At 40.9% G+C, this 13,668-nt stretch overlaps 1 protein-coding gene across 2 annotated transcripts in view; it reads right to left on the bottom strand.

Annotated features, from left to right (window-relative positions):
* smarca4a (SWI/SNF related, matrix associated, actin dependent regulator of chromatin, subfamily a, member 4a) overlaps nucleotides 1-10,157 on the bottom strand; it is a 44,124-nt gene extending 33,967 nt beyond the window's left edge. Inside the window, exons 1-8 of one of the 2 annotated variants that reach the window (XM_034127069.1) lie at nucleotides 10,048-10,157; nucleotides 6,621-6,883; nucleotides 5,648-5,783; nucleotides 2,922-3,407; nucleotides 2,583-2,681; nucleotides 1,739-1,994; nucleotides 1,054-1,180; nucleotides 343-516 (exon numbers count right to left, since the gene is read on the bottom strand). In XM_034127069.1, the coding sequence (XP_033982960.1) occupies nucleotides 343-516; nucleotides 1,054-1,180; nucleotides 1,739-1,994; nucleotides 2,583-2,681; nucleotides 2,922-3,407; nucleotides 5,648-5,783; nucleotides 6,621-6,842 (1,500 nt within the window). In that variant the 5' untranslated portion in view covers nucleotides 6,843-6,883; nucleotides 10,048-10,157. The remainder of the gene's footprint in view (nucleotides 1-342; nucleotides 517-1,053; nucleotides 1,181-1,738; nucleotides 1,995-2,582; nucleotides 2,682-2,921; nucleotides 3,408-5,647; nucleotides 5,784-6,620; nucleotides 6,884-10,047) is intronic. The other variant, XM_034127071.1, reaches the window with a different exon arrangement.
* Nucleotides 10,158-13,668: the final 3,511 nt, after the last annotated feature.

Raw genomic sequence — 13,668 nt, 5'->3', positions numbered from 1 at the left:
TCGGCAAAAAGTAAAAAGGTACCATGGGGTCAGATTATAATTTTCCAAAGGGGGGTTCGTTCAGATGTGTGTATCTCACACTGCACTGTAACTGTGATTCATGTGTCTTTGCTTTTAAATGAGTGTTTTTAGATATCATTTCATAATATATTTCTTAAATGCTATTAATGTCTTTCATTTTTGTAAAGCACTTTGAATTGCCTTGTGTTGAAATGTGCTATATAAATAAACTTGCCTTGCCGTACAAACACACAGAAAAATGGACATTAAAGTTGACTTTGATAATACAATTCAATAAAGAAACAATTTACAACAATATATTATTACAAAATTGTTTTGTACCTGGTGTTTCTGCCGGCGTTTGCGCTCCTGTTCGATCTTCTGCTGTTTCTCCAGCTTCTCCGTGATGCGAGCTTCACGCAGAGACTGCCGTTTGCTGCGTTTGTAGGCTTTAGCGTTCAGAGCGGTTTCCAGCGCCGTGTCCCGACGCATGCAGACCACCACCTCCTGGCGCAGCTGCAGGACAATCACATCAGGGTCAGGAGTGTTATTTATTCCACGGGAAATATACTTTTTAGAATGACATTTAAAACAATGAATAATACATTAAAAAAGATGGAACCATCAGAAGTAAAAGTAATAATGTACAATAAAATAAAATAAACAAAATGGAATACAAAATTAACACAAAGAAGTTTAAGTAAGAAGGTGAAATAAAAAGTTTAAATAATTGATATAAACATATTTTTGGTTAAATAAAATAGGATCATAAATGTCACTTAAGAAGACCAAATCAAATGTTCAATAAATAAATAGTCATAAAAGGTTAGAGTACATACAAGATTAAATATGAATATTTATACAGTCCACATTGTACTCCAAAATACGACATGTATAAAATATAACTATATACAGAGTGGTGTTTTAGTTTTAATTCGATATTTATGAAGTCAGGTGGAAAAAGGTGGACGTAATGAACCCTTTATTTATTCTACTAGGAACACAATGACATGTTAAATATAATCTATATTTGAACGTTTCCTGAATGTGTACCTGTCTCTGGAAGTTGAGCAGCCTCAGGGCCTTCAGCTCGATGGTGGCTTTGGTTCTCAGATCTCCGGCCAGAGAACCCGGAAGGTTCTCCAGCTCCTGGATCCGGTGAGCAATACGAGCCTGAAGCCTGGAGAACACGTTAAAGGTATCAGCAACACACGCAAACATATGATGCACAGCAGAGGAGGGAAGTAGTGGAGTACAAATACTTCGTTACTGTACTTAAGTACATGTTTCTGGTATCAGTACTTTACTCCACTACTTATTTTTCTGACGACTTTTTACATTTTGAACACAAATACCTGTACTTTCTACTTCTTACATGTTGAACACAAATACCTGTACTTTCTACTTCTTACATGTTGAACACAAATACCTGTACTTTCTACTTCTTACACTTTGAACACAAATACCTGTACTTTCTACTTCTTACATGTTGAACCCAAATACCTGTACTTTCTACTTCTTACATTTTGAACACAAATACCTGTACTTTCTACTTCTTACATGTTGAACACAAATACCTGTACTTTCTACTTCTTACATTTTCCATACTTCTACTTTCACCAGAGTATTTTTAAACACGAGTATCTGTACTTCTACTTGAGTAAAGGATGTGTGTACTTGTACCCTCTCTGATGCACATTAAAGCTACTATACTCTTATGTTTAGGACGCCCCCCCACCTGTACTCTCTCTCCTGCAGGATCTCCACCGGGTCCAGCCCGCGGGGCTTCTGGATGGGAGTGATGCGGTTCTGCTTCTGGTGGAGCATCATGGGGGGCGGCTGGTTGGGCTGCCCGGGGCTGTGGGTCTGAAGGGGCATCACTGGGGAGGCAGCGGGGGGGACGCAGGGCGGGGCGGGGGAGGGTCTGCCGGTGGGCTGGGGGGGGATCAGCTTCTGAGGGGGGTTAGAGGGAGCGGCAGCATTCACCATCGGCCCTGAAGAGAGGAAGCAGAGGGTTGGACTGGCTGAATGAGAACATGAACATGATGTGCTGACTTTTACCCATTTTCCACCGAGGGTTGAGGGCCGGTTTCTACTTCAGCGGTTGTGGCTCTAAATCGTATTGTTGGTAAGTCAGACTGGCTTCGGTGGCTAGGCTAACATCATCCATATAGTAAGAGAGAAACTTCATCATTCAACTCTTTATTTTACAGGCTATATTGCCAGAAATTGTTAATTCAAACTGAAAAAAGATATGCATTTATGGGTAAATATGACTCAGGGGAGGGTAAGCTAAAAGTTGGTGAGGCGACAGTTGCTGAGTCATTAGGTACTTTGCATGGGAACGAGGTCTCTGTCTCCATCCCAGACAATCATGGTTGTTAATGTCTCACTGGAGTTGCAGCGATGAAAACTAATAAGTCATGACGGCTTCTCTTGGCTGATTAGCCGAAAAGCAAACTGATTCTTAGGTGTTTCGCAGGTTGAACCCACTGCTAGCTAAACTAGCCGCAGCACAGAACTGGAAGGATGCTAATTTTTTGTTGAAAGTGTTAAAGTGAGAATCAAAATCAAGTTCTTACCTTCAGGCCAGGATTTAGGGGGTCCGTTGGTGGGGGGGCCCTGCATACCGGGGGGAACTCCTGCAGGTCCAGGAGGCACCATGTTAGGACCCACCATGCCTAAAACAACAAATTCATTTTTTAGGTTATTAGTGAATATAAAGATGGCTAATAAATAACACATTCATCTCCAGCCACCAGGTGTCTCTGCTGAGCGATAACATTCTGCTTTCTTTGTTTCAATGTTTAGCCCTTATTAAAACAGGTAAGTCCGTTCTGAATTGCCAACAAACACACAGTAGCTAATGACAATGAATATACAGGTATGGATTGAAAACACATTTTCCTGACGCCACTCACCATGAGGTCTGTTGTAGTTTGCGGGTGCTGGTCCGGCTCCTGGTCCTCCGGGCCCAGCAGACGGAGCCATGTTGGGCATGTTGGGCTGCTGCATCCCGGGCATGGGCCTCTTGCCCTGCACGGCCATCTGCAGGTGGTCGGGCAGCGGCTGGGAGCGGGCCAGCATCTTGTACGCCATGATCTGAGCCCGGAGCTGGTGCAGCTGGTTCTGGTTGAAGGGGGCCGGTCCTCCAGCTCCACCTGGTCCACCTGGTCCAACTGGTCCTCCTGGCCCTCCTGGTCCTCCCACGACACCCCCTGGACCCACTGGACCCTGAGGAGCCCCACGGTTCGGCTGGCCCATCCCCTGGTTCTGGTTCTGGTCCCCGCCGCCCTCCATGGGGCCGGGGCCGGGGGGTCCGCCGGGCATCATGGGACCAGAGGGGGGGCCGTTAGATGGGACTGGGCTGGGGGCGTGGTCTGAACCGCCCAATGGAGAGGGGTAACCTGGGGGACAGAGGACAGATGCATCATGGGTATGAACATCAAATAAATAAGGCATTCTTTGTGCCGTTTCTGTTTCTGATTTTGGGGAAAACGCTATAAAAATGTAATGTATTATTATTATTATTATTATTATTATTCAGGATGAGGGCTGGGCGATATTAAGAACATCTTGAACCTCCCAATGGAGAGGGGTAACCTAGGGGACAGATGCATCATGGGTATGAAAATAATCAAATGATGTCCAATATTGATATTGAAGGGTTGACTTGTGGTGCCGTCACATAATATTTAAATATGACATTTAATGACAGAGTGTGTAAAGGCAAGAACAGGGTGTTAACTTAAAGGGGACCTATCATGCAAAATGCACTTTTGTACGTCTTTTATACATGAATATGTGTCCCCGGTGTTCCAGGGAACTCACCAAGTGTCAGAAAACACAACCCTCTCTATTTTCCTCCATACCCAAATCTCTAAAAAAGGGGCTGCAACGGATCTGATAAAAACTGATCCAGATTTGAACACTGTCCTGACGTCAGGACGGTGGCGCTACGGCTATTGGGCCAACTCCACCAATCAGGAGGAGACAGCCATTGCCGTTCGAAAGCGCTGGAGACGCTGTAGTACATATGCCAGGCCTGTAGGTGGTGCTGTTCTCACAGAATCAGCCCTTGCAAAAACAGGGGTAAAAAAGTGCAAATTGAGCGAAATGAGGCATGGCTAAAATGCATGATCTGTTTGGTATTTTGAAGAAAAAAAAAAGTATAAATATGCCTTATATAGGTATGGTCCTACACTATATTATTCAACACAGTCTCACGTCATTTCGTGTTATAGTCACGAAATTAATCTATTGATTCGTGTTCACCAACACGATTTTCCCATTTTTTTCGTGTCACACGATTTTAAAAGCAATGTAAATAATAACAAATTAGAAGGAAAAACAGATTAAAAAAAATACAGATGTCAGTATTCTGAGGCTCTGAGCCATTTCTTTTCCTCGCGGACGGCAAAAAAACTCCGACATTATACAATTTAAAATAAAAGGGATAGGGTTAGGCTTAGGGTAAGATATTGAGTAAGAACATGTTTTTATGAACCACACAGCTTCTGGTCTTCCAAGACCCGACCGGACAAAAAGACGTGTTGCAGGCACGAAACATACTACCAATAGAAATACATTGCTTTTAAAATCGTTCTGTGTGACACGAAAAAAAGGTGAAAATCGTGTTGGTGAACACGAATCAATAGATTAAATTAATTTCGTGACTAATAACACGAAATGCCGTGAGACTGGGTTGTATTATTATAATATAGCATGATAGGTCCACTTTAAGAAAATGAAATCACTTTGCCGTTATGCAGCCTTAGGAAACGTGGGAAAAGCAACACATACGATGTAACGAAACCCAAATCTAAGAAGATATTAGGTCTCAAACTCCTCTAATAATAGTATAATTCTGTTAAAAGCCAAACTGCATACTTTCACTTTTAAAATGATTGTGTTCTTTTACTTAAGCAACATTTTGAATGAGGACTTTCACTTGTAGTATTTCTACTTTCACTATCGTAAAGGATCTTCTTCTGTATGTGTGTATCTCTTCCCTCCGCTCACTGACTGTGTGTTTCGTACAGGCAGCTTCTTTTGTTGTTGTCTGAAAGGGGAAACCCCCTCCCGCCTGCTGCTGTCTGCTCATGAGCAACACAAGAATAAGAGAAACCGGCTGGATGGGTTCACACAACACACACGCACTTTAGGTCTGTGTATGTCAGAGTTAGCTGCTCTTCCTGTGTGGAGCTTTTCAGGGACAGAAAGATCTGGGTTTTTTTTTTAGTGTCGCTACATTTTTATGATGTTCATAACTCTAGAAATCTGAGGATTGAAACCAGCGACCTTCACCAGGCACGCACACTGCAGCACAAAGATATATAAATATCTAAATCTGAATATGGACTGGTGCAATATTCAGATCACAGGAAGCACAATATCTGATGAAGGCAGCTTATCATCCATAAACATTATCCAGTCCTTTCATATTTATCTAATGTATCATATTCCAATGACTTGTGTATAGACTCTCCTCTCCTTTACTTGCACTATTGTATCCGTGTTATTGTGTTGCTCTGTTGGAGGAGCCTGTGAGCTCAGATTGTCATTGATATATTGTACACATGACAAGAAAAGCCTTGCATCTTGAATCATAAGTATGATTGTGAAGTGGGTCATTATGAGATGTTACCTTGGGAGTGTTGGTCCATGGGGCTTGGAGGGGGTCCCATGCCGCTGTGCCCCCCCGGCCTCATGCTCATGCCCTTCATCTGGGCGTAGCGGGGGTCGTCGGGCATTCCTTTCTCATGCATGGCTTCCATTGGCTGCTAAAAAAAAAAACGAGAATTTTAATAAATAAATATTTTCAAGTGAAGCTGCATTTACGATTTTTTAAGTGGTGGAATTAAGTGCATTAGCTTTACTCATGTTCTGTAATTAAGTACACATTTTGCGGTACTACTTGTTATATTTAAATATGGTACATATATTAATTGCTGAATATAGACAATTACAGAACTAATCTATTGTAACATGACATCACTTTGCTGTTAAGCAGCCTTAGGAAGCGAGGAAAAAGCAACACATACGATATAACGAAACACAAATCTAAGAAGATATTAGGTCTCAAAGCGCGATATACAAATATAACACCTCTAATAACAGTATAATTCTGTTAAAAGCCAATCAGCATACTCAATACTTTCACGTTTGAGTATAAAATGTGTGTTCTTTTACTCAAGTAACATTTTGAATGAGGACTTTCACTTGTAGTATTTCTACTTCTACTTAGATAAAGGATCTGAGTACTTGTTCCAACTGTGCATGTGTGTATGTCTGCCTCTGTATGTGTGTATGTCTGCCTGTGTGTGTATGTCTGCCTCTGTATGTGTGTATGTCTGCCTGTGTGTGTGTATGTCTGCCTCTGTGTGTGTGTATGTCTGCCTCTGTGTGTGTGTGTGTCTGCCTCTGTGTGTGTGTATGTCTGCCTTCTGCTCACTGACTGTGTATTTTGTAGTGGTGGAATTAAGTGTATTACCTTTACTTACGTTCTGTAATTAAATACACATTTATTATATTTACATACGGTATATATATATTAACTTCTATGGAAAATTAAAGCTGAATATTTTCAACCTTAAATAAAGAAATAAAAGCGTTCGTACTTTGTGCATCTGGTGCATGTTCTCCTGAGGATATCCCGAGGGCCCCTGTGCCGGGTGGGGGTGTCCGGACCCTGGGGGCCCCGGGCTGGGTCCCATCATGCTGTGGGTGGAGCCTGGAGAGGGGCCGGGGCTCGGACCCATCATGCCTCCCGGAGATGGCCCCGGTCCTGGGGAGGGTCCCGGACGAGGGGTCCCTCCCATCGGGGGGTCAGGGGTGGACATCTCTCAGGGAAGCTGGGAATGTGTGGCAGCAGAAAGAACCCCTGAGAGGAGAGAGGAGAGAGGAGAGGAGTCAAGGTCAGGTCCAGATGGTCAGTACATAAATGGGAACAATGTTATTCACAAAACTGATACCACATATCAGACATGTGAGCAACAAGTCACACACCAACAAAATGTAAATATAATATTTAAACTCACAAGAGGTCATCTAAACTGTCACTTCAATCAACTATTGTTATAAAACCAAATAGACGACACTCAAAACCATTGCTCATACACATAAACAACTACTATAAGCAACACAAATAAGCCTTTTAAAAACGTGTGTAACTCAATAGTGCAATGTTTACATTTACAAACAACAGTTGGTTCGCATTGCTAGCTTTTTTAACCAGGCCTAGCCGTTATTAACCATCACATTCAAGGTAATATCCAGATCTAAATACTGCTTTATTAGATTCTTTCATTTTTTCTAATGTTATACAGTGTTCTTAAAATAATTATTTATCTGTGTTTTTCAACAACAAAAAAATACTTTTATGTAGGCACCACGACACCAAGTCTAACTCCTCGTACGTGTCAACCTACCTGGAATAAACCAAGTTTCTGATCTAGCTGTGATCAGACGATTATATATATATATATATATATATATATATATATATATATATATATATATATATATATATATATATATATATATATATATATATATATATATATATATATGTTTATTTACACCGCATTTTATCTTTCAAGGTTAACTTTTTAGTTCTTTTTTTTTTCTATTTTATGTTGGTTTGTTTTCTACATGCTGCTGTAACGAATACATGTAGGATCAATAAAGTGTGTCTTCTCTTAAGAGTGTGTTGAAGACCGTCGTTATTAATAAAGCCTATAGTTAGCACTGGTTTCAGATTAGCCTGTTTGTCCTCCTTAGTCCTACATTTTATGTTATTGTTTTATTATATTTTTACTGTCTTTTTTATATATATTTTTTTGGTATTTCGCGTTCTATCATGGCGTTTATAATTTTCTAGTCATTGTAATAATCTTGTACACCGTCATCTATGTTTGTTTATCTGTAAATCCCACTGAGACAAACGTGTTTTGTGATATTGACTATGATTTGATTCATTAATACAACCGATTACTATACTATAACATATCATTAGAACAACATAAATATGGAAAAATGTGTATATTACAGTATTAACAGTAGTGTGTTAGTATTAATACAAATATTAATAATAAAAAACAGATTGGTTGTACATTCTTTATTCCAATTTGGGCAATTGTTATGCGACAGCAGCATGTTGACAAGGAATTGCACGAGTTAAAAATAATATCAAAATAATATATTTAAAAACGGTTTTATATTGAACTGCGAGATTTTGACTGATATTGCATTTGTGAAATATGAGAGGGAATTATAATTTTTGAAACATAAGTCCAATTATGAGAATACAATCTTCATGGTGTGGTTTTTTTAAGAGCATCTTTACATAACATGTATTTGTTTTTATGAAGTATGTAGGATTTCCATTTGTAGGCTGGGACCATAGTGTTTCTTTCAAAGTACAGTCACACTGTTGATCACAGTCATACAGAAACAGTGTAGTGGATAATTGGCGATGTAGTTATGAAAGTAACTCTTGATAAAACTCATAATTTCGAGTCATTATTTATGACAGATGTGTTTTTCAAATGTATGTTTAGGTGCTTTGTAAAGTGCAAACCACACACACAAGGCATCTGTTGTGTGGTAAGAACAAAACCGCAACTAATGTTGTTGTGTGTAAATTAAACAACTCATCACAGGAATAGCGTTTGTGTTGTTGTGAGGGAAGCTGCTTTTCAGTGCTTTTTTAACATTTCAAGTGTGACATATGGTCAGTACTTAAATGGGAACAATGTTATTCACAAACACACAAACAACAAGTCTCACAACAAAGAGCACGTTCTAACGTAAAATGACCATTAAAGTAACTCTTGATAAACTTTGTGGATCATTTCACATTCTTGGGTCATTATTAAAACAAAAAATATGTGTGTTTTCAAATGTTTGTTGTTGTGTGTAAACTAAACTCATCACAGGAATAGTTTTTGTGTTGTTGTGAGAGACGCTGCTTTTGTTTCAAGTGGGACAGATGGCCAGTACATAAATGAGCAATGTTATTCACAAAACTGATACAACACATGTGAGCAACAAGTCACACAACAAAGAAATGAAAATATAATATTTAAAAACACACAAGAGGTCATCTAAACTGTCACTTCAATCAACTATTGTTATAAAACTAAATAGACGACGCTCAAAACCATTGCTCATACACATAAACAACTACTATAAGCAATACAAATAAGCTTTTTATCCCGATTTAAAACGTGTGTAACTCAATGGTGCAATGTTTACATTTACAAACAAAAACAGTTTGGTTATCCATTAGCATTGCTAGCTTTTCTAACCTGGCCTAGCCGTTATTAACCGTTACCGTCACATTACGGCTGTTATTACACAATAAACCCATCTTTTTAACCTCATATTTTCTACGGTGCATTATGAGTTTACTGGTGTTCAATGAACACACAGTTTGACCGTAAAATTAGGGTAATTCGACCGAAAAGTGACAAAGAACACCGGCCTGACTCGTGCTAGCATTAGCTTAGCTTCTTGCATTGATACAGCATAATAACAATACATGTTATTTAAGTGCGCCTTTCACGACACCGTACAATATAATAAATATTTTAAGAGGTTAACATGATAAACACATAAACAGGCAAACATGGAGACAAGCTGCCTGCAGATGCTACCTAGCATTAGCTTAGCTTCTTGTATTGAAACAATATAGGCTGGCTGCCGACTGTGCCTAGCATGCTAGCGTTAGCCGGCCATGCCCTCCCGGACTAATTAGGAAAATGTAGGTTTTTTTCGATGAGTTTCCACAGATTCCGGGACATGTGAACGGGTAATCACCCCTCATCCTATGATTGATCCATCGCGCCTCCCGTACCCTTGGCACGGTGCTCCACTCTCAGCACATTTCCAAAAATTCATTCATTGCACACTGTCGCGCCACAGCTACTGTAATGTCGGCTTTTTCCTCACCCGAGAAAAACACCGAATAAACGCTCATTTCCCCAGCGAAAAGCACAGAAAAAACTCTCTTAAAATCACAAAAACATGATGGTTTTTACTCACACGAATGGTTGGTGTTTGAATCCTTGCCGGGTGCAACGTCTTTAGGTTTTTCCTCCTAGCCAGAAACAAAGAGCGACTCACCCAGTCGGTTTTTTTTTTTTCTCCACCCCCCTCCCTCTCTCTCTCTCTCTGTCCGCAGATTGTATCACAGACACGGGCTCTGTGGCTCCGCAGCGCCCCCCTCCTCCACCGCGCTAACAGGCAGGGATGGAGCCGGCGTGGGGGATGGGAATTGTGGGAGAGAACAGCAAGAACCACGCTTCTGATTATATGAGAAAACACCAGGGAAATACTCACACACATGCAGTACACACCTGTTCATAGTCCCCATGTCCACGTATTATATAGGCTTTTAATATGGTATATGTAATAGGTTAAACACAACAAACATTCCCCGGGTTTTTATTTTAGAGACTTATAAAGGATTTTACTTTTCTACTACATATTGCATATATTTTTGGCGACTTTACAGTATTGTACATGTTTTATCTTATTCTAATGCATACAGTTCTTATTTATTTCATTCAAAATAGCCTAATTTAGTCTATTGCAATATTTTCTTGTACATTTATTTGTTATGTTTTTTTGGAATGACATAGAATAAAAATGTATATAAATATAAGAAGTTGAAATCAAAATGTGAATCAAAATCTATAATATAAATAAATAAACAAACAGTAAATACATGTTAACAGTGGTATATTGTAGAATGTGCACATTTTTAATTCAACTTTGATGTTACTATATTTTTATGTACCTATTGTTAATGTAAAATATTGGTCTTTTTGTAGCTATGTTTGAATTTTGGTGTCTTTTTAGTCATAATGTGTCTCTCTGTAGTTGTTTTGTGTCTCTCTTCGCAGTCGTTAAGCATCTCTTTAAGGCTTTTGCATTTGTTTGAAGTCTTTATAGTCTTTTTTATGTTGCCCTATGGTACTTTGAGTATCATTTTGTAGGCAATGGTTGGGGGTCCCATGTCCCCTGGATGGAGGCTCCTTCAGTAATCCCTTCTTCTTGCTGAGGCTTGAGTTTTAGGAACTAGCCACATCCACTAACTCAATGGTTCTCAAACTTTTTCTGTCAGGCCCCCCCTTTGGGAGAAAAAAAAAGTCGGGCCCCCCCCAACACAAATAGTCACGTAATGGGCCAAGTTAACATTTATTAAAATACATCAATATGAACGTGAGCATTCCTTTCAAAAAAATAAAAAAATCACTTTGCTAGAACAGTGATAATAAAACAATGCTCCAGAGGTCTGTGTGCTCCAAAAGATTAATACATAATACAATTGTGCAATCCCTTTGCTAGAACAATAAGTTATAATACTTTGCCACTTTGCAATTTGTGCAAAAAAATGAAAAAAAAGAAAAGGATAGTGGTGGTCTAATGGATAGTGAGGTGGGCTGAAGATTGGAAGGTTGTGAGTTCAAATCCCGACAGGAACACCACCACTAGTGTGCCCTTGAGTAAGGCACTTAATCCTTAGTTACCCCAGGGAGAATGTCCCTGTAATTCTGGTTTTGTGGTTCGCATTGAAGATTCGCCCCGCCTACACTGCGTTACTACCCCAGTTCCTAAACTGTAATGGAAACGCAGCATAAAGTGAGCCTGGCCTGAAGCAGAAACAAATCTCATAGTTGCCGGGGCCATATTCTGATCATTTTCAGGTTCATTAGTGTCTCTACTTTAAAGAGTCCTGTCCTGCTGATGTTCAGGTGTATATTAGTATATAGTGTCTCTACTTTAAAGAGTCCTCTCCTGCTGATGTTCAAGTGTATATCAGTATGTAGTGTCTTTACTTTGGTGATCTATAGACCACCAAAGGCAAATAAAACCTTCATCTCAGACTTCTCAAGCCTACTCACAACTATATGCCCTACTTTCACCAGGCTGGTTATCCTTGGGGACTTTAACATTCATGTTGATGCCCCTAAGTGCTCACTGGCCACAGACTTCCTCAACCTCCTGGACTGTCTCCCTCTTACCCAACATATACAAGAGCCTACTCATAAACATGGCCACACCCTTGATCTTGCCATCACTGGTGATGTCACGGTTACCAAAACCCACACTCTTGAGCTTGGCATGTCAGACCACCGGATGGTGCTACTGGATGTCATGTCTCACCCATTGGATCCTGGCAAAAAACGTACCATAACCTTCCGTAAGACCAAGGACATAGACCATAGTCAGCTAACGTCTGCCCTCTCCTCTTCCCTATCCAGGCCCCATGCTGCACTCTCACTTGAAGAGCATGTGCACCGGTATAATAACACCCTGCATGAGTGCCTGGACAGGCTGGCACCTGAAATAACCCGAGTGGTGTCTTTCCATCGCTCTGCCCCATGGTACACTGACCAGCTCAGAGCGCAAAAATCAGAGGGTCGGAAGATTGAGCGCAGATATAGGAAAACTGGCCTAACTGTCCACCTGCTCTCTTTTAGAGATCACCAGAAGGCCTATTCCTCGGCATTGAGAGCAACCAGGTCAGCCTACTACTCCAATCTGATTGAGACAAATCGAAACAAACCCAAGCACCTATCCCTCATCAACCACTCCTACAACTGATGACTGCAACCGCTTTATGGAGCTTTCAAAAATTATCTCAGCTATGACCTCATCTAGCTGCGCCCTTGATCCTATCCCCACCTCCCTACTGAAAACCTGCTCTCCATCCATTATTCCAACTGCCACCATCATAATTAACAAATCCTTGTTGAGTGGTGAGGTCCCCCCCTCCCTCAAGCTGGCAGCCATCACACCTGTCCTCAAGAAGCACAATCTGGATCCTGAGGTACTCACAAACTACCGCGCCATCTCAAACCTGCCTTTTCTAGCAAAAGCTCTGGAAAAAGTTGTTGCCCTTCAGCTTCACGAACATCTCCATACTCATGAGCTCTATTACCCCTTTCACACCGGCGCTTTTCCAGCTCCTGCTGGGAGCTAGAGCCTGAAAAGCGCCGGTTTTTCCTGTTCACACCGCAGCGGCGGCGCGTCATAGCTCCAGAAAGCGGTTCACTTCCAGCTCCAAAAAATTGTCGGTCCAGAGGCAAGAGCTTCGGAGCTATGACGCGGCGTCGCTTACGTCGAGGCGTGCAGGAAACCTTACTTTGACCATCCGTTCGCTGTTATTGATCATTGTGGAGATACATGGGCTATACAGGTTGTCATGTCCGACTATCAGAAGTAGAATCATAATGAAAAATACGCCGGTAAAATGTGCCTATAGAAAACGGCTTAGCAAGTAGTCAGTTTAGCTTCGGTTGCTATGCTAACATCACCCATGTTATACCAGAGAAACTTTCATAACAGCGTTGTGATGCCAAACAGCGTCAATTCAGACTGACACACATTCACTTAAGGGGAACTGGGGATATGTATCAGCTGCTTGTGTGACAGTCAGACAGTGAATACTTTAGAGCCGTGTGAGCTAACCCGGAGCTAACGGGAGAATAAACTCCCGTGGAAGTGCAGCCACTGCAGCGGTCGGTAAATGCCGCTGAAACACATTAATAAACAATGAACCACGGCACTCTGGAGAAAAGTATAAGGTTGGAGAAGTCGTTATTTAATTTAATCTGGCTTCGTATGATTAAAAGCAACACGACCCGATGCAGTCCC

Source organism: Trematomus bernacchii, unplaced genomic scaffold (genome assembly GCF_902827165.1).
Source record: "Trematomus bernacchii unplaced genomic scaffold, fTreBer1.1, whole genome shotgun sequence".
Taxonomy (NCBI): domain Eukaryota; kingdom Metazoa; phylum Chordata; class Actinopteri; order Perciformes; family Nototheniidae; genus Trematomus; species Trematomus bernacchii.
This window is presented reverse-complemented; position numbering and strand designations above follow the sequence as displayed.